This window comes from Ursus americanus, chromosome 2 (genome assembly GCF_024610735.1).
Source record: "Ursus americanus isolate L20-20 chromosome 2, mUrsAme1.1.p, whole genome shotgun sequence".
Classification (NCBI taxonomy): Eukaryota; Metazoa; Chordata; class Mammalia; order Carnivora; family Ursidae; genus Ursus; species Ursus americanus.
The window spans coordinates 9,427,191-9,447,781 of NC_142128.1; the positions used below are offsets into that span (position 1 = coordinate 9,427,191).

Here is a 20,591-nt window from a genome sequence, read left to right on the forward strand (position 1 = left end):
CCCAGAGGGACCCGCTTCTCCTGCCCAGCCCAGCCCAGCCCAGCCCAGCCCGGTGGCACGGCGCTGGGGCTCACTGGCTGAGTCCGTCCCACAGAGCCAGCGGGCCGTGCTGCAGCTGAAGGGCCGGGTCAGCGAGCTGGAGGCCGAGCTGGCGGAGCAGCGGCATCTGCGGCAGCAGGCGGCTGATGACAGCGAGTTCCTCCGCGCCGAGCTGGACGAACTCAAGAAGAAGCGAGAAGACACGGAGAAGGCCCAGCGGAGCCTGACAGAGATCGAAAGTGAGTCCGTCGGGCTGGGGCTGACGGTGGGGGCTGAAGAGTCAGGCGAGGCTCGGGGGAAGGATGGGGCTGAGCGGCAGAGCCCCAGCCGTGCTTCTTTCCCAAGAGCCACCAGCAAGGACCTTCGTGTCGCCAGTCCGAGGGGCGGGTGGGAACCCAGCCGGTGGAGAGCCCCATGGGCCCAGAATGTGGGGACAGGAATCAGGAGGTGACAGTGGGGTGCCTGCCCGGGGGGCGGGGTGTCCGAAGGAGAGATGATAGCCTAAAGCCAAAACACCGATGAAGCTAATGCCACGTGCTCAGGAGACATGAATCAGTGCGGCGATCTGAATCCAGTGGATTCTTTTTTTTTTTTTTTTTTTTAAAGACAACTGCCCAGAGGAGTTTATTTCAGTAGGATTTTCAAGGGCGAAGAAGGTGTCTGTGTTTGTGAAAAGAAAGAAGGCTGTTCTAGGGACTCTGGCTTATGGGAAGGAAGGCAAAGGGTCCCAGCAGGGGTAGACTGCTCACCTTGGCTCTTGACAATACAGGGAGAGCCCAAGCCAATGAACAGCGGTACAGCAAGCTAAAGGAAAAGTACAGTGAGCTGGTGCAGAACCACGCTGACCTGCTGCGGAAGGTAGGACCCTGCACCGTCCGCCGTCCCCACACCACAGGGGGCACTGCCGCTCTCTGCCCCCACCAGTTCTGAGTGGGTCACCATCATTTCATGGAAACCACGGCTTTTCAGGCTCACTGGCCTTCCATATCTTGACTTTCGATGCCAGCCCCGATTAGATTATCCCCCATCTTTATTATTCTTTTATTTATTCATTTATTTTTAGGGAGAGATCGAGCAGGGAAGGGGGGAGGATCAGAGGGAGAGAGAATCCCAAGCAGACTCCATGCCCAGCGCAGAGCCTGACGTAGGGCTCGATCTCACGATGCCGAGATCATGACCCAAGCCAAAATCAAGACTCGGATGCTTAACTGACTGAGCCACCCAGTTGCCCCTATTCTTTTAAATACTTGAACGCTGAGTATCTGAAGATGACAGCTCTATTCTGGCTTCTGTCTGGGTAGAAATGTGATTTCTGTGTCCAGCTGTGTGAATGCTGTCATTTGTTCTAGAAGGGAGATGTTGTCCCTGAGCTGTTAAGCCTGAGATAAGCCCGTTCAAGACACCGTTTTTCCCCTACAGAATGCAGAGGTGACCAAACAGGTGTCCGTGGCCAGGCAAGCCCAGGCGGATTTGGAACGAGAGAAGAAAGAGCTAGAGGACTCTTTCCAGCGCATAAGTGACCAGGCGCAGCGGAAGGTGAGGGGAAGGAGAAGTGCATGGGGAGTGAGGGAGGGGTTCTGCCCAAGCTGGAGGCGGGCCTGGGGCACTGCCCAGGTGGAAAGACCTTGTCTTTTGCTGCATGGGCAGCCCCGTGGGTTAGAGCCCCGCGAACGCACTACAAGAGGCTTGGGCACGGGACAGGGTGACCGACGCACAAGGGGTTAGAGGCATGTCATGATAACGGGGCTCCAGTTGGGCAGGTCTGTCAGCAGATGCTTGCCAAGGGAGAGTCTGGGATGGTTGAGAGAAGTAAAAGTACTCTCTCCAGATATCGGAGAGAGACACGAGCATTTACAAGGACTTGTGGCCAAGAGAACACCCATGAGTTGGGGTAGGGTTGCCAGGCAGGTCCCATTGCAGTAAGATGTGTCGGATGGAGAAAACCCAATGCCTTACACTTAAAGAGTAGTGGCTTTCACACTTTTCTATGACTCAGGATAGGAAATACAGTCTATTTAATGGAAGTAAAAGTTTCATAAAGCGGTACTCATCCTTACTGTGTGGATGCATTTGAATGTTTTGTGTGTGCATGTTTATTTCATTTTTTAATTTTTCATTTTTTTTAAAGATTTATTTATGTTACACAGAGAGAGGTGGGGAGGGGCAAAGGGAGAGAGAGTGTTAGGCAGACTCCACACTGAGCGCAGAGCCTGATGAGGGTTCGGTCTCACGACCCTGAGATCACAACCTTAGCCAAAACCAGGAGTCGAACACCCAACTGACTGAGCCATGCAGGCACCCTTGTTTATTTCATTTTTTTTTAATGTTAGCTGTGAATTCTAATGGGTTGCAACCTGCTCTTTGAAAAATAGCACTTATGAAAGAATCAAGAAAAGAGAGTTGTTATAAGATGGTCAGATTCAGCATCATACCAGGCTTTGGGATGTCTGAATGAAAGATCCAGTTCTGTATCAATTATACTTCAATTTAAAAAATTAAAAAACACTTTCTACCTATAAGAAAAAAGATCTAGTTCTACTGTAATCAGTATTATAAGCTGAAGTGCAACATTTAGGAAATGTCTCTAAAATTCTCCCTTCGATCTTACTGCGCCAGAAAAAAACTTTCTGGAACACTCTGGGCTCTCGCCTCCTCCCACCCACTTTTTGTTGGGTACATCCAACCTTGCATACAAGAGAGTACACAAATCTCCCATTGATAGTGTGGGGACCTTTTTTTTTTTTTAAGATTTTATTTTTAAGTAATCTCTATAGCCAACGTAGGGCTTGAACTCACAACCCCGAGATCAAGAGTTGCATGCTCTACTGACTGAGCCAGCCAGGCTCTCTGACAGCTTGGGGATTTTTCTATGTGTTTATCCCTGGCAACCACCACCCAGATCAGAGTGCTCCTATTTTTCTTCTCTTTCAGACTCAAGAACAGACGGAAGTACTAGAGAGCTTGAAGCAAGAACTTGCCACCAGCAAACAGGAACTCCAGATTGTCCGAGGCAGCCTGGAAACTTCTGCCCAGGTGAGCATCACCTCCCTTCCACATTTTCCCCTCTGGCTTGGGGACTGCTGTCATCCGGCGTCCAGCCCCACGCAGCAGCTGGCCAAGCTGGTCCTATCTGTGCTCAGTGTGTGCTTGGGGGAATAAAGGTGGTGGCTTAGGGATACCGCCTCCTGTTCCGTATGGTCTGCTGGTGGGTCTGGACTCCCGAGAAGTGGACTGTTCAATTCTCCCTCTTTAACCCGGTCGACACTGCAGTCAGAGGCGAAGTGGGCTGCCCAGATCGCTGAGCTGGAGAAGGAGCGGAGCAGCTTGGCGCATGCCGTGGCTCGTCGAGAGGAGGAATTATCGGCTCTTCAGGAACAGCTGGAACACACCCAGCAGGAACTGTCCAGCGCAAAGGCAAGTTACGGATGCCCGCTCTGGCTGACCATGTCCGAGCTCACAGCCATGGGCCTCAGTGATGTCTTCATGGAGGTGGGTGGGGGTGGGGGGCCAGGGATGGTCTGAAAGCAGCTTGGGGCCCCTGGCCCAATGGTGAACACACTCTGCAGCCATAGCTCCACACACCAGCACGTTCTGTGTCGCCCACAGAGCAGATGAGGGCCAGCAGAGCTGCCTCTTCTTCACACGAGAAGAGCGTGCATGGAGAATGGGTTGCAGCACGGCCATCCCCACAGCTTCCTGGGCCGCCCCCCTGCACACGCCTGCAGGCGAAGTGGAAGGGTTGTTTTCTGTGTCGGGCGAACTGGCTTGGGCCTCACTAGCAGTAGCTTGAGTTCAGATGCCGGGAATGGCTCACGAAGGGGTCTGTGTCCAACTCTCACCTCCCTGGACCATTTCTAGGAGTCAGCGTGCCAGCTCGCCAAGGACCAATGGAGAATGCTGCTGGCGGAGTCAAGGAAGGCCGCAGAGCACGTGGTCCAGGAGGCCCTGCGGCAGCTGGAGGAGCCCACTCTGATCAGCTGTGCCGGCTCTGCAGGTACCCTCCCCCTTGCCTGCCCATGCGTGTGAATTCAGCGTTCCATGTTGACCTTGAATCCCATGTGACACTGAGCTCAGGAGTCCTCCCCCTGCTGCACATCAGAGGCTCCTGGCGATGCCCAGGCCCCACTCTGAGATCAGTTCAGCCGGAAGCTCTGCAGCCCAGCTCCCAGGTGCTAGAACTTTCTAAAGCCCCCAGGTGTGCTGTCACTGCTCTATGCAGCGGGTCACGCTGATGAAAGTCTCACTGGGAGCAGAGCCCTGAGAGCGACTCCAAGCACCAGGGGGAGGAGCAGCAGCCGTCCCTGTGTCTCTCTGAATGGAAGAACGGGGTCTGAGTGAAGAGATGGTTGGTCAGGAGCCTCAGGCCAATGCGGGGAGCATCATGAAACACGGCAGGGCAGAAACACTGAGAATACCCTTGCGGGCCCAGGCATGAACAGGGCCTACTCTGCGTGTTCCAGAGTCCCAAGGGCGTGCGGGTGGGGCAGCGGTCGGAACCAGAGAAGCCCCGTGGATGAGAGAAGGGGCCTCAGAGGTGGCAGAGTGTCCGGGCCCAGGACACTGGGGAAGTCCTGGGTGTAGCTCCGAGAGGGCCCACTAAGGACAAGGCAGATGGAAGGAGACAGCTAAGAGCCGACTTTCATTATCAAATGGAAGTGTTTACGGGGCGCCTGGGTGGCTCAATCCGTTGAGCGTCTGACTCTTGATTTCGGCACAGGTCATGATCCTCAGGGTCATGGGCTCGAGCCCCGCGTCAGTCTCCCACTCAGCGGGGTGTCTGCTTGAGGTTTTCTCTCTCCCCACTTCCTCTGCCCTGCCCCCCCCCCCCCCCCCGCTTCAGGGAGAGCACTGTCTCTGTCAAATAATCTTTGGGGGGAAAAAAAAAGAAATGTCTCCATTTGGTGACGTCTACAGCAAGGACTGTTCTCTTACTCGGCAGGGACCCCATCTGTAAGGAAGGAACACACTGAGTACCCAGCTTACTGAGGGAACACCAGGACATGGGGCAGCCGTGGGCGGATTCTGAGGAGAGACTTTATGAGCTGGGCTTTGAAGGAAGAGGACAGACATGAGCCAGTGGAGGGGAAGAACCGGGGGGGTAAGGGGGGTGGCGATAACACAAGCAGCTGACGTTACTGAGCGCTTGGCATGGCCCAACCGCCGTTCTAAGCGCTCCATACACCTCGGCTCAGCGAGTCCTCACGATGGCGCTGTGAGGTGGTCCTGTTACTCTGTTTTCACGTGAGGAAGCAGGTGTGAATGGCCTGAGATCGGAGCCACCGGTGATGGAGCCAGGAGCCACACCTGTGCAGTGTGACATGAGTCCCCATACTGTAGCTCCTGTGCGACAGCCCAGAGGCACAGAGTGGGAACGGTTGTGTTGTGTGCACAGCATGAGCACGGATTAGCCTGACGGAGCCAAGGGTCTGGGCTCAAGACTAATGAGAGTCTGAGGTCGTAACGGGAAGGCCTGGATTTGATCAGGCAGGCAGTCCTGAGAAGGGAGGGGCTGACTCCAGGCTGCTGGTGTGGTTGCCCTGGTTCTTGGCTAAGGGACCAGATGGGCTCAGAAGCACAGCTTTTGAAGCTACAGTGAGAGGGTCCTGTACGGGCGCAGTCAGCCCTCTTTCCTCCACCCCCCCATCTTAGGGCGGCTCCTGCAGGGCTGAGGCCACGCACGAGGTAGGCTCATCCGGCACGTGCTTACCCTCATGGGGAGAAAGCGAGCTGACCGCTCCGGCTCTGACTTTGCCCTGTCTCCCCCCTCACAGATCACCTTCTCTCCAAGGTCAAGTCTGTTTCCAGCTGCCTCGAGCAATTGGAAAAAAGCTGGAGCCACTATCTGGTCTGCCCAGAAGGTAAGAAAGGCGGAGGATAGGGTCTGGCGCTTAGTGACAGCTGGGCCACACTCGGAAACGCTGGCATGTGGAAGTAGCGACAGGTTCCTCTGCGCCAAGAGCGGGGTGTATATAACTCGTAGAGCACAGAAGGAGGTAGAGAGGTAACACTCCCTCAGCAGCCCTCAGCAACCCCCTTTAAACTCCTGGCAGATATCAGTGGGCTCCTCCACGCGGTCACCCTCCTTGCCCACCTGACCAGTGACACCATGGCTTACGTGAGCACCACCTGCCTTCGAGCGCCGCCGGAACCTGCCGACGGTGAGTCCTGGGGCCGGGGCGGTGGCGGGGGGGGGGGGGGCGCTGGAAAGCAGGGGGAGCAGAGCGCCTTCAAAAGTCTGGGTTGTCTTGCATCTCCAGCGCTGACTGAGGCCTGCAAGCAGTTTGGCAAGGAAACCCTCCTCTATCTGGCTTCCCTGGAGGAGGAAGGAACACGCGAGAATGACGGTACCGCCGTGAAGAGCTACCTCAGCAAGATCTCTGCCATTGCCGAGGTAGGAGCCGTGTTAGTACCACGGACAGTTACAGAGCTGCTGGCGGGTGAGCGCTGGTGATCTACCAGAGACTCAGTGATGTCCCAAGCCAGTTCTTCCTGCGCTTTCCACTTGGCTCAATTAGGAGAGCTGGCGCCGAAAAATCTGACCCCCTGAACGACTTTCCGGTTCTATCTCACACATTGGCTGCATTGAGGACCTACTGTGTGTTCGTCACTGTGCTGAGCATATCATAAAAGAATAAGCATAGTTTCTCTGTTTTCCAGGGTTTGTATCTGGTTGAACAGGCTAACACCTAATGGGGAGATGACGGTATATTTGTTGAGTTAATAAAGATGCAGTGAGTACGTCATGCATAGTGGGAAATGTATTAGATGTAGTTGTACAGGGACGAACAAGACATGGTCTGTGTGGGAAAGGAAAATAAGGAGATCACCCATTTCTATACAGTGGGATGAGAGCGGTAATCAGCTATCGTTTAAGAGTTCAGTACAAGGCATTTACTTAATTTCAAAAATGGGTCATTATATTAAGTCCAGGGAATAAAGAGATCAGGGCCAGAGTTCAGATTTTCGTCATCCCTCATCTGAACTCTTAGAATAACAGCCTTCTGATTAGTTTTTCTGCCTCTGGCCTCTTTTTCCTCTGATCTCTTCCAAAAACAGAGATCTGATTATGATTCCTCGTTTGATAACAAAAATCAAATTATGTCTCGTGATACCCGAGGACTGTCACGGTCTGGCCCTTATTCACCTTCGTGAGTCCCTCCCACCCACTACCTTCACCTTGCGGTGTTGGTGGCTAGCTCTGCAGTGTACCCGCCTGCCTGTCTCTTTCCCCTCGAGTTCTCAAAGACAGAGCCCATACCTTCTTCACATTGTCCTCTTGGTCCCTGGTGTGATATCTGGCAGGCGGTTAAAACCCAGTACATGTTTATTTAGTGGAATATGCTCGTGAAAAGAGCAAAGCAGATAAAAAGATTGGATGGGGAGCAAGGTTCATACTGGGTAGAAGTGGGCAACGAGGTAGGGAATCGTGAATGTCTGGATAATGGTGAATGGCTAACCTTCCTTTCAATAGAATGGCATGATCCTGGTGGTGTTTTAGTGTTATTGAATTGTTGATGGCGGCCTAGGCAGCGTTACCGCGGTCTGCCTTTTGCAGAAGATAGAGCATCTTCTCCAGGGCCGTGCAGAACTGAGTCTTGGTATGCACACGCAAAGTGTGTAGGACGCCATGAGATGAGGAAATAAGAATCAAATTAATTTTAAAAAACAAAGTGTGAGAGTGAGATTCTGGGCGGGTTTCCTTTTTGGCAGTAGGACTGACCAGATGTTTAGAGGCTCTTCCGAGGACAGGACAAGGAATATGCTAAATAAGATTTGGGTGAAAGAATGTCAGTTGAATCTGAATTGGCTGAAAACTAAGGAAATTCTCAGAATCAGAAACCAAAAAGATGTAGGAGCCAACGTTTGTTCATCTCTTGGCCTAGAGCTTGGATTTTAGTGGGCCACACATGCAGAGGAGAGTAAGAAACAAAACCTAGGCCCAAGCAGGGTCAAAGTTTGGAATGCAGAGACTTCCTCCCCAAAACAGAACTCTAAAAGGTCACACCCTGAGTGAATGGAGGAAAAGCCTACTCTGCTGGAGAGATCTTGTCTCAGCCTTGGTTGTGGGGGGGGGGGGGAGGGAGGCAACACGGCTGTCTAGGGAATTTCTAACTGCAAGCCACTTATCCATGGTTTCAGGGTCCAAATCTACTACCTGTGTGGCCTGAAAAAACCCAAACAGAAAATTAAAGAAGTCAGGTTGTTAGGGGCCCAGGTACCTGGCAGAGGCAGATCCAAATGGTCTCTGAAGGGGTATACTTTGACCCTGAACCCCAAAGAACTTTCACAGATAATGTCCCAAGGCACATAAGTTCTCCATAAATGTGTCCGATATGTTTTAAAAGGCACATAAGTTCTTATGTGTCCCAAGGCACATAAGTTCTCCATAAATGTGTCCAATATGTTTTAAAAGGTATTAAAAAGTGTGGCAAAGGAATAAGATATTTTCAGAAGTAACCAGATATAATTGAAAAACAACCATCGAATTTCTAGAAGTGAAAAATATAATCATTGAAAGTCATAACTTAGTATACAGATTCAACAGCAGGTTAAAACAAAGCCGAAGATAGAATTAGTGAACCGGATAATAGAACTGAAGGAATTACCATAGAATGTGGCACAGATTTTAGAAGTTGGAGTGTCGAGGTTATATATGTAGAATTTTTTTTTTTTTTTTACAGATTTTATTTATTTGAGAGAGAGAGCACGAGCAGGGGGAGGGGCAGAGGGAGAGGGAGAAGCAGACTCCCCACCGAGCAGAGAGCCTGACAGCGGGGCTCCACTCCATCCCAGGACCCTGAGATCACGACCTGAGCCGAAGGCAGACACTTAACTGACTGAGCCATGCAGGTGCCCCTATATGTAGAATGTTTAATCAGGGTTCCAGGTGAAGATAATAGAAAAACTATGTTCTTTTTCCCCCTAAGTAACATTTTTAGTTCTGTGTGTTACAGACTTTTCTTCTACACCTTGCTTTGTCCAGCATTCTGTAAGTGAGGTTCATGCACATAGATATGTTCATTTTCACCGCTCTGTAGTATTCCGTCATGAGACTATAGCTCAAGTTACACATCTATTATGTATATACATCTATTATGTATCTGTTTACCTTCATTTACATATCTATTATATAGATACATATCTGTTGTTGATGGACGTTTGGGTTCTTTGGGCTATCACGAATGTGCTATGTGGTCACTCTGGTACATATCTCCTGATGTAAGAGTTTCTCTAGGTGTTTGCCTAGGGATAGAATTACCACGTTACAGGACGATTCTCACACGGACTGCTGAGTGAACAAGCAAGTCATAGGAAAATGCACACAGTAGGATTCGTTTTAAATAAAAATCAAAACAGGGGTGCCTGGGTGGCTCAATGGGTTAAGCGTCCGATTCTTGGCTTCAGCTCAGGTCATGGTCTCAGGGTCATGAGATTGAGCCCCAAGTCAGGTCTACACTCAGTGTGGAGTCTGCTTAAGACTCTCTATTTTAAATAAATAAAGTCTTTAAATAAATAAATAAACATCAAAACAAATGTACTTAACATTATACTGTTTAAGGATATATTCATACAGAGTTAAAAAAAAAAAAAGGCATAGTAAACATTCTCCTGAATTCTGTGTTTATCTTGAGGTGGAGAGCAGGGAGGGTGAAGGCAGAATTAGGGCAGAATCCAAAGGAGATTTCAAAGGTACTGATAATGTTTCTTTTTTTTTTTTTTAATAATTTTTTATTATATTATGTTAGTCACCATACAGTACATCCCCGGTTTCTGATGTAAAGTTCGATGATTCATTAGTTGTGTATAACACCCAGTGCACCATGCAATATGTGCCCTCCTTACTACCCATCACCGGTCTATCCCATTCCCCCACGCCCCTCCCCTCTGTAGCCCTCAGTTTGTTTCTCATAGTCCATAGTCCCTCATGTTTCATTCCCCCTTCTGATTACCCCCCCCTTTCTTTATCCCTTTCTTCCCCTACCGATCTTCCTAGTTCTTATGTTCCATAGATCAGAGAAATCATATGATAATTGTCTTTCTCTGCTTGACTTATTTCACTTAGCATTATCTCCTCCAGTGCCGTCCATGTTGCAGCAAATGTTGAGAATTCGTTTTTTCTGATAGCTGAGTAATATTCCATTGTATATATGGACCACAACTTCTTAATCCAGTCATCTGTTGAAGGGCATCTTGGTAATGTTTCTTAAGCTATTACTTAAGTCGGGTGGTAGATAGATGGGCCATTGTTTTTCTTCTTTAAACCATTCATATCTGTTTTATACTCTGGTAGGTATAACACATAATGTTTTCAGAATTCACAGGTTGTGCCATCAGCCCCAGGTTCAAATCCCTGTTCTCTGCCATTCATTAGCAGTGTGACTGGGGTCAAGACATTTGACCTCTCTGAGCCTTGGCTTCCTGTCTGTACAACGGGACAAGTAACTCCCTCATATGATTGCTGTGGACGCAAAGTTAGATAAGAGGCAGAGTGTCTGGTTGGAAGGCATCACCAATATTGGAAGATGTTCTTAAAATACCTCCCAACAGGCGCCTGGGTGGCACAGTGGGTTGAGCGTCCGACTCTTGGTTTAGGCTCAGGTCGTGATCTCAGGGTCGTGAGATCGAGCCCCACATCAGGCTTGTGCTCAGCGCGGAGTCTGCTTGAGATTCTCTCTCCCTCTCCCCTCCCCCTCTTGCTCTCTGCCTCTCTCAAATAAATAAATAAATCTTAAAATAAAATATCTCCCAAGCCACAAATACAAATACATTGTGCAACTGTGGGGTCAGGGTCCAAGCAGCTGCAACTGAATGGCCTTGTGGGCTTAGGCGGGGATGGCTTTCTAGAATGAGGGGGGGTGGAGTGTGAGGCTCTGGGTTCACGCAGTAGTGAGTTCCAGACAAGGCCTGCACAGGAGGCCCCTCCCTGGGTTCCAGAAATGTGTTCCATGGCAGGGCCCTCTTCTCCTGCCTTGTGCCACGGGAGAATAGAGAGGAAATCAAAAGGTCATTGCAGCCTTTGTGATGCTGTTCTCAGGAGCTCCTGCCCAGAGGTCTGGACATCAAACAGGAGGAGCTGGGGGACCTGGTGGACAAGGAGATGGCTGCCACTTCAGCTGCCATCGAAACTGCTACGGCCAGAATCGAGGTAGGGAAACATCTGCCACGTCTCCTAAAGCGAGGCTCTTGCAGCTTCCCCGTGGTGACATTGGCCACTGGATGTCTCTAAATGGTTCTTGAAGGCTACACAGGCCCCCGTGAGCCCAGCCAGAATCCAGACTCCCCAGGATCCCTGAGGGATAGAAAATGAGGAGCCCCCCACCTACTTTGGTTTTGGTTCATCCTGCATCACAGTTCCAGGCCGACCACTTGCTAGTCGTGTGACTTGGGATAGGTTGTTCCATTAACCTCGCTAAGGTCCCGTTTCTACATGATGGGACAGTAGGAATAGTACTTGCCTCGGAGGGGTGTTGTAAGGGTTAAAGGAGATAATGCACACTTATCTTAGGGCCAGGCACCCGTGAAATCAGCAGACGTGATTGTCCCAGGGAAAAGCTGAGTGGGCGGCATTGGAAAGGTCCCATAGCACCCCTTTGGTAGAAGACTCAGGCTGCCCACCTTGGCGCTAGTACCCGCCGCTGGGACCTGGGAACAGCTGCCCCCCATTGGTAGGGTGCCATAGCTCTCAGAATTCTGTGCACACGTCAGCCTGGGACAGCCACTCATGGATGGAAGAGCCAGCCTGCTGGGGCTGCTTCCCACCGAAGAGATCAGAAGTCTGGATTCTTTTCCCAACTCGCCAGGACGTGGATGGGCCCTTCTGGATTTGGGTTTCTCAGCTACCACAGGCTGTTGGACACAAGGTGTCTCAGGTGCCAGTGAGCTCTCAGTACCCACCATGTACTGGGGAACCCTGCTTCTTTCTAACAGGAGATGCTCAGCAAATCCCGAGCTGGAGACACAGGAGTCAAATTGGAGGTGAACGAAAGGTCAGTCCGAGCCGTGTGGGGGCACTTAGGTGGTCAGGATGAGTGTCTCCTGCAGTGGATTATCCTAACTAGATTATCCTAACTAGTGGATTATCCTAACCAGAAGAGTACGATAGCAGCCACGGGCAAGGGCTGAGTCTATATGGTTGTTGATAATGGTGTTTTTGATGATAATACTGCTGTTGCATTTTAAGCGAAGAGAAACCCCAAGAATCATCACATAACTGTCCGCAGTCAGGTCTCCCTACTCACATGACTTTCCATGAAGGTGTATTCCCCGCCGCCTTTCCCCATCCCAAGTTTGCCTGTGTTTAGGCCTGAAAAAGAGAACAGATTCCCTTCATTGTTCTTGGTCTCTCTTCTGTGTCCCTAAATTTTTTTTCCCCCTAGGATCCTTGGTTCCTGTACAAGCCTAATGCAAGCTATCCAGGTCCTGATCGTGGCCTCGAAGGACCTCCAGAGGGAGATAGTGGAGAGTGGCCGGGTAAGCGTGGGTGAGGGCCCTGGACAGGGGGAGCAGACGTCATTCACAGATTCTTGGTTCACGGAGAGGCTATGTCTATCAATACGCTCGTCCACATTCAGCAAAATCCACGGGTGCTGCCATCCGTGTGACCCGAGGGCGCAGCTGCCTCTCACGGCCAAGCCCACATGCCCATGGGAAGAAGCTGGAGTGCTGCCAGGTCCCCAGGGGCAGTCAGCCTCAGCCTCCAGCTGCAGGGTCATTAACCCAGGCGACATCGAGAACCTGCTCTTTAAACACCGTGTACATTGCAAGCCTGGGCCCTCAGAGGTGGAAGGGAGCACTCTGGAAAACTGGGCAAATCAGAAGGGCCAGCCTGGTTGCTGACCTTTCATAGTGGGTGCGGCCATGTCTCCTTCCCTCGGCAGAGTCAGCTGATGGTTATTCACAGACAGACTCTGCCCCAGTCTCTGGGCGATGTGCTCACTGGGCTTTCTCCCTCCTCTGCTGGAGTGTTTCCTTCTCACACCCTGTGTGCAGCTACAGCTCAGGAGACGGGCCCAGGGAGGGATTCCAGAGCCTGAACACTATCCTTCAAAGAAGGAAGCCCTATCTGCTTTGGTGGTGGTGCTCTTTATCAGTCCGAGGGGGGCTGTTTTCTATCCCCAAAATAGAGAGAGGGACCGAGCAAGGAGCACCTGTGGCTTCCAAGACTATCAGACACTTCCAAAGCACGAAAGCATTTTAAAATTCCAAGGAGAAATAATTTGTTCAGTTATTCACTGGGTACTCTCCTCTTTTGCCAAATCGTGGCAAGGGGTTGGACTCCTCTTGGATCACGTAGTTCCTATGTGTACGTGAATAGATATAGATTCTTACATATGCAACACGGGAAGTGTGATGTAATAGAAATGCTACGGGCTTTGGAGTCAGAAAACCCTAGGATTTACTTCCACTTATTTCCTGCATGAACTTGGGAAAAGTATCTTTGCTTTTCTGAATCTTCGTTTGCTCATCTGTAAAATGGGATGATAATGCTCACGTCTTGGGGTTAGTGTGAGGTCTGTCTGGGAGTAATAGACATAAAAGCACCTGGGGCGTAGGAGGCACTCGAGAAAAATCTAGTCATTATTACCTTTCACTTCCTCAGGGCACGGCATCACCTAAAGAGTTTTATGCCAAGAATTCTCGATGGACGGAAGGACTCATCTCAGCCTCCAAAGCCGTGGGCTGGGGAGCCACTGTCATGGTGTAAGTGTCTGTCACTCCCAGGGCTCCTCCTCCTCACCCCCAATTCCATCACCCCATCCCAGACAACAGCCAAGGGGAAAAAATCTGCCCCTTAGAAGTGAACTGTTGGTAGAGAAATCAACAGGACTGAAAGTTTAAAAGGGAGCCTGGATCTCCTGGGGCTGCACAGGGGCGGGGCGGGCAGGTTGTGCTCTCTGAATAGGCAGGGTGATAAGGGGTTGCAGCTGTCCGTGACATAATTTGTCTTGTCCCTTCCTGACTACCAGGGATGCAGCCGATCTCGTGGTGCAAGGCAGAGGGAAGTTTGAGGAACTACTGGTGTGTTCGCATGAAATCGCGGCTAGCACAGCCCAGCTCGTGGCGGCCTCTAAGGTAGGGCCCACGCAGGACTCCCTAGGGCACTGTAAGGTCCGGCTAGGTTGGAGAATGCTTAGACCATGGAGCCTGCCCGAAGAACAGATGATTTATCCAGGGTCCGGGTCGATGAGGTCCCAACTTAAAATTCTGCCTCTCAAAGGTCCCATCCTACTCTCCTCTATTAGCCTTTCCTCTGTCAGCAAGGAGCCCCTCCGCCCAGCTCACCGCATGGGTTCTTCTTGGTTCCCATGGCTTTTGTGACAAGTGGTCTTTGAGGGTCCCAGCCATTCTGACCTCTGATTAGCAATCGGGGCATTCAAGGAGCACTCAAGGAGTAGGTTGGCGCCATGAGCTGGTTCCCTGGCTCGGCTCCAAGGTTCCACAGCCATTGTCTGCCTCTCCTGAAAAGTCTCCAGATTTGAACCATTGCCCCGACTAATCGTAATACAAAGCCTGTTACCAAAATCTGTCTGTGAGTTTTATAGTACCCTGGGGAGCATTCCTATCATCCTTGTGTATTGTTGTCCCAAATTAGCTTCTGCAACTGGAACAGTTTATCATAAGAACTGATAAAGCTAGAGTTGGAGGCTACCAAGCAAATAAGCCAGGAGTAATTTGTCATGTTAGAGATAGGCCAGGAGCTGACCCTATAGGAGCAATATTTTTTAAAAGATTTATTTATTTAGGGACGCCTGGGTGGCTCAGCCGGTTAAGCATCTGTCTTCGGCTCAGGTCATGATCCCACGGTCCTGGGATCGAGTTCCGCATAAGGCTCCTTGCTCAGCAGGGAGCCTGCTTCTCCCTTTGCCTGCCACTCTCCCTGCTTGTGCTTTCTCTCTCTCTGACAAATAAATAAAATCTTTTTTAAAAATTTTATGTATTAGATCGTGCATGCACATGCCCAAGTGGGAAACGGGCAGAGGGACAGGGAGAGAGAGAATCTCCAGCACACTCCCCACTGGGCACAGAGCCCGACGGAGGGCTCGATCTCACGATCCTGAGATCATGACTTGAGCCAAAAGCAAGAGTCGGACACTCAACTGACTGAGCCACAACAGGCGCCCCTGTGGGCAGCAACGTCTAAGAAGTCCGTTAGTGACCACAGCGGATCCCATATATTTGTCAAGGCCCATTGGACCAACTTATTTGACTCCGTCCTTGCCGCCGTATGCTGTGTGAACCTAACTCTGCTTGGTCGTGGCAGGTGAAAGCTGATAAGGACAGCCCAAACCTGGCCCGGCTGCAGCAGGCCTCCCGGGGGGTGAACCAGGCCACCGCCACCGTTGTGGCCTCCACCATTTCGGGCAAATCACAGATTGAGGAGACAGGTAACCTCCTGAGGCGGTGCTTTGCATATCCATCCTGTTCAGCTCTTCTTCACGGTCTTCTCCACGGTCCCAGTGTCCCACAGTTCCATTTCCACATTGTCTCTCGTTTATCTTTTCTACATGCGTACTTCCTTTCTCACAAGGTGGGACTCCACGTACGCTGCTATTCGTGTCACCATAGCAACAGGCCTTAAGCGTAGATTTTTCATTTAGCGATTGCTCTGGATTCAAAGACGTGACTCTCCAGGCCTGGTTGTCTCTGGGTGGGGGGCGGGATAGGGGAGTGGTGGTCCAATCCTCGTTGACCTTCACACGTGTTTTGGAAACTACCAAACCAAGCATTTCAGCAGAGCGTTGACATTGGCTGCCTCTCAGGCGAGAGAGTCGGCCAAGGATGTCACCTGACAAGACCTTCCCTCCTGCCCTTGCAGACAATATGGACTTCTCCAGCATGACACTGACTCAGATCAAACGCCAGGAGATGGATTCCCAGGTAGGATCCCCGATTCTGAGTCTGCTCCATCGATTGCCGGTGACATCAACCCCAAATATTATCCCCACGGAGAGAAGCCAGTAGGGGAGAGACTTGGGGAGGAAACACACACAGGAGAGACCCAGTAGCCCAGGGATGAATATAAATGACGCTTGGAAGGGACAGTGGAGGTGGAGACAGATGGTGGGTTAAGGTCAGAATCTTAGCTCTTGCTCCCTGGTCTCGGACAGGTGTCTCCCTCACCGTCACCATCAGGTATCTCCTAGCAGACATCAACTAGCATTTAATGTCTTACGATGGACGTTTTTTTTTTTTAAGTAGAGTTGACATACAATGTTACATTACTTTCAGGCGTATATGTAGTGATTTGACAATTCTGTATATTAACTCGGTGCTCGCCACGGTAAGTGTAGTCACCATCCGTCACCATCAACGTCATGACAATATTGCTGACCGTATTCCCTGTGTTGTACTTTTCATCCCCGTGACTTATCTGGTAATGTACGTCTTCATCCCCTTCATCTGTTTCACCCATTCCTCCACCCTTCGCCTCTGGCCACCACCAAGTCTCTGTATTTATGAATCTGTTTCTGCTTTGGCTTTGGTTTTGGTTTTTGGCAATTTTTTAAAAATTCTGATATGAATTATTTGTGTATGACCTTGGTTTAAAAAAGAATCGATTCACTGAGAACCCATTGAAGGCAATGCCATTTCTCCCAGTCGTTCGTAGAGTCATAGCATGCAGAGAAATAGGAAAAAAAAAAAATGACATCTTTGTTCTAGAATTACTGGTCCCAGTCTTGTGGTAAAGTCCAGATTGAGACTGTTAAAGTCTCTATATGGGTCACTTGGCATTTTTAGGAAAAGTCACATCAGGCACGCGTCCCCACCATCTGCACTGTCGTGCTTACTGGTCTTATCCAGTCCCTCTTGACTGAAGATTCCATCTCTCTGCTGATAAGTACCAGATTCTTCTCCCCGGCCTCAATCTTCTCCTTGAGCTCTGTGCTTGTCCAACTGCCCACTTGATCTCCCCACTTGATGCCAAATATGTCTCCAACTTAATGGGTCCAAACCAGGGCTCCTAGTTTCCCTCCCACCCCGATCTGCCCCTCTCCTTGTTTTCTCCACCTCAGTAACTGGAACCCTCCACACCTGGGTGCTAAGACCCAGAGTCATCCTTGGGTCCTCCCTCCCCCCTCTCCCTTCTACATCTAGTCCCCCAGTGGGTCCTGTCAACTCTGACTCGCCGAGCCTGCATCTTCCCCCTTTTTTCCATCTCCCTAACCCAGCCTAAGCCACCATCGTTTGTCCCCTGAACTACTACAAAAGCAGCTTAACTGCAGGTGCAAGGATTTGTTCCCAAGTAGTCCCGTGGCAGGGCTGAGTGGCAGGGCATTTGGGGGCAGAGACTAGGAAAGGGCATTGCTGAGACAGGTCCAGCCTCGGGTTGACAGTTGGTGGAACTCGGTGTAAGGCACATGATGGGGTTCGCCAGATTGTCTCCATCTTTCCACATGCTTTACATTTTCCACAATAAAAAATTTGAAAAGAAAAAAAGGAACCGCCTAACTGGGTCTAGTTGCTTCCACTCTCGCCCCCCACCCCTACAGTTTGTTCAGGTTCTATGTATTTTTAAAAGCATAATGACAGCACGTCTCCTCTCTGCTTTAAATCTTCCAGTGGCTTCCCTTTCACACTTAGAATTAATATCCAAACTCCTGCCCCCAGCCCATGACCCTCTCCCTCTCTCATGCGTCCACCACACAGGGCTCCTTTCTGTTCTCCCGATATCTCAAGCTCCTGCCTGCCTGAGCAGCGTTTGCTGATCACCCTCGGCCTGTATCACATGACCCTATGTCATGTTCATTTCGGTCTGATCTGTTCTTGTTCATGAGTTTGTCTTCCCCCTGCAAGGTAAGCAGGGACCTTGTCTGTCTGTGTACCTACCATGTCTCCAGCCCCTGCAGTAGAGCGCAGGATACATGATGGGTGCTCAGCAAACATTTCTTGAATTAATAAATAAATTAATCCGTAAAATAACTAGAATTAATAAGGAGTAGGGGTAGCCAGGAGCCAGCCTCTTCCTTGGTAAGATTATGCTTTCTCCTGTATGATGATAACCCCAAGTTGTACCAGCCCCTCAGAGATACCAGAACCATCTGAACTGGCTCTTGCCTGGATTTCTAGGAGAGCAGGATTGAAGCAGAAGAGGAACTGGGTTGGAACACACCACACAGATAGGCTAGATGTCCGAGTTGATTTCAGGTAGAGATCTCAGAGGAGCATGAGATGAGCCCTACATCCCCTGGGGCTATAAAGCATCACCTCCAGGAGAGGGTCTCAGTGAGGAAACGCAAGAGCCACTGGGATAGGTGGGTGAACGGGAGAGGATAGAGGAAATGAGCGGAGGGGGGGAGGGATGAAGTCAAAGTGAGACCATTGTCAGATCGTCGCTCGAAAGAAAATTCCACTCTTCCAACAGGTCCGGGTGCTGGAGCTGGAGAATGACCTGCAGAAGGAGCGTCAAAAACTGGGAGAGCTTCGGAAAAAGCACTACGAGCTCGCTGGTGTTGCCGAGGGCTGGGAAGAAGGTGGGCCTGAGGGCCAGTGTGGGTGCCATGAGGGTGGGCTCTTATAGGAGGGCCTTCCCCTCAGACGTAACAGAATGAAGCGCCCTTTGGGTCACCGACATCCCCCTCTCGACTCACAGAGCATGTTTCCTTTTCAGTTGTAAACAAACTTCAGGCCCCAAAACTGGCATAATTTGGGGTGAATTGAAAGCTTTTATTGACCTTAATGTTGACCAGTGGGCTCGTCACTCACCGCCATTCCCTTCCAGGCCCAGTTAGCCTGGCGCGCGTAGAGTAGTGAATGAACGAATGGCGGTCAGTGAAGAGCCAGCAGATGGAGCAAAGGGATTACAAGCCTCTGACTGACTAGAGCCAGCAGTGGGCAGCAATGGCCGCATGAGAGAAAGGGTCAGGGGCTCAAAATGGGGTACGGTGGGGGGACGTTGGTAGGCCCACCAGCCCAGAGAGGCGTTATCACCCAGAGTCTGATGGTTTCCCGTGTGCCCAAAGCAGCCAGCTTGCTCACGACCAGGACTGCAAACTCTCGTTGTCTTGACTGACTCTGGGAACCAGCCACAGATGCAAACCGGTCGTTCCTGGATGTGTAACTCAGGGAGTAGATGGTTCTGAGCGTGAGGTATTGGAGAGCCCAACACGGTGGCCGTTTTGGTTGGTGAAAAGAATGCGTGCACATGTGTAGTGCTAGGAAACAAAAGTTATCGTTGTCTTTCAGGAACAGAAGCATCTCCACCTGCACTGCATGGAGCGGTCACTGGAAAAGAATAGAGCCACGCCGACACCCCACACGTCCGAGTGTAAATCTTGTGGCCCATCTGTGTGTGTGTGTGTGTGTGTGTGTGTGTGTGTGTGTGTGATTCCCCGGGGGGGAGGTTCCTGGTGGCAGCCATACCACTCCCGTTGTCCAGTGCCAGGGACCTAAGTGGCCTTCCACAGAGGAGGGGGGCAGCCAGGGCCACCCCTCGCGGAGAGGACCTCCCTCCCCATCCTGCCTGCCATTGGACCCCCAGATGCTCAGCGTCCTTGTCCGAGGGGCTCGCTGGTTCCGGGAGCCCTGGCGAGGGGCCGCCTCACGCCTTTTCTTCTCTGTTTTCTCCTCAGCCTTTTCTGTTTCACCATCTGCACCACCTCGTGAGCGTCCGAGGGCTGGCGGGGCTCCAAGCCAGGACGCCGCCCTGAATGTGTGCGGGGAGAAGAGCAGGGGCGTCCTGGCCGAGCGCGCCAGGGCACCTCCCCCCTCTCTTGGCAGCCCCATGGATTTCCCACTACTTCTTACGGTGGCTGGTTGGGTTTGTTGTCTTTTTTTTTTTGGTTTTCTTCTTTCAGTGTTCCCTCCTAGAGCCAACTCTCCCAGAGGGAGCACCCCTGGAGCTCTAGCCATCGGGAGCCCCCTAACTACAGCAGTTAACAGCAATGGTGCTGCTCAGGCTTCACCTTGGTGCTCCACGCCAGCCTCCGTGCGGTGTCCCGCTGAGTGAGTCTGGGTCAGCCGAGGCCACTCCCCAGGGGCGGGCACCGCTGCTGGGCCACACGCTCCTCCAAAGGCAGAAGCAGAGCGAGTGCCTTTCCTTCCTAAAGCGAGAACCCGGCTGAAAGCCTCTGCCCACCTTCCTGGGTGACAGGGGTAAAGAAAGCGGGAAAGGAGGGGTGCACATGGCCCAGGTCTCAGGAGACCCCTTTCTTGGGAACTTCTGGTAACCAGGCTGAAAAACCTTATCACGTGCTTGAGTGTGCTGGTGAGAGTAGCCACACTTCTTCCCCCGGAATGAATTTTCCGTGCCACCTCCCTTCAGAGCCGGGGGGGACCCTGAGAGGGAGCACGTGAGGGCTTTTCCAGTTCCTCTCTCCAGATGGCCTCCTGGGCATCCTCTTGAACCTGAAGAAGATAATTCCATGTTCTACCTAAGAGACAGACCCAGAAGATCAGGCAAACTTGCTCCCAGCAGGGAGGAACCCTGTGCTTGGTTTGGTACCTTTAATGTTTATTCCTAACCTCCGCTCGGCAGCGGTGGCAGCCTCCAGAAAGATGCTTTGAGCAATCAGGATTTGAGGTGTGGTGATGGCGGGGCTGCATGGCTGCCC

General features: G+C 51.2%; 1 protein-coding gene across 2 annotated transcripts in view; it reads left to right on the forward strand.

Annotated features, from left to right (window-relative positions):
* HIP1 (huntingtin interacting protein 1) overlaps positions 1 to 19,819 on the forward strand; it is a 143,844-nt gene extending 124,025 nt beyond the window's left edge. For both annotated transcript variants that reach the window (XM_045786219.2, XM_045786220.2), the window contains exons 14-32: positions 95 to 278; positions 809 to 897; positions 1,459 to 1,575; positions 2,971 to 3,072; positions 3,310 to 3,453; positions 3,898 to 4,033; positions 5,811 to 5,897; positions 6,090 to 6,197; positions 6,297 to 6,430; positions 11,075 to 11,185; positions 11,968 to 12,026; positions 12,417 to 12,510; positions 13,640 to 13,740; positions 14,007 to 14,112; positions 15,302 to 15,425; positions 15,857 to 15,918; positions 18,404 to 18,512; positions 19,225 to 19,306; positions 19,611 to 19,819. In XM_045786219.2, coding sequence (XP_045642175.2) covers positions 95 to 278; positions 809 to 897; positions 1,459 to 1,575; positions 2,971 to 3,072; positions 3,310 to 3,453; positions 3,898 to 4,033; positions 5,811 to 5,897; positions 6,090 to 6,197; positions 6,297 to 6,430; positions 11,075 to 11,185; positions 11,968 to 12,026; positions 12,417 to 12,510; positions 13,640 to 13,740; positions 14,007 to 14,112; positions 15,302 to 15,425; positions 15,857 to 15,918; positions 18,404 to 18,512; positions 19,225 to 19,277 — 1,920 coding nt within the window. In that variant the 3' untranslated portion in view covers positions 19,278 to 19,306; positions 19,611 to 19,819. The remainder of the gene's footprint in view (positions 1 to 94; positions 279 to 808; positions 898 to 1,458; positions 1,576 to 2,970; positions 3,073 to 3,309; positions 3,454 to 3,897; positions 4,034 to 5,810; positions 5,898 to 6,089; positions 6,198 to 6,296; positions 6,431 to 11,074; positions 11,186 to 11,967; positions 12,027 to 12,416; positions 12,511 to 13,639; positions 13,741 to 14,006; positions 14,113 to 15,301; positions 15,426 to 15,856; positions 15,919 to 18,403; positions 18,513 to 19,224; positions 19,307 to 19,610) is intronic.
* The last annotated feature ends 772 nt before the right edge of the window (positions 19,820 to 20,591 follow it).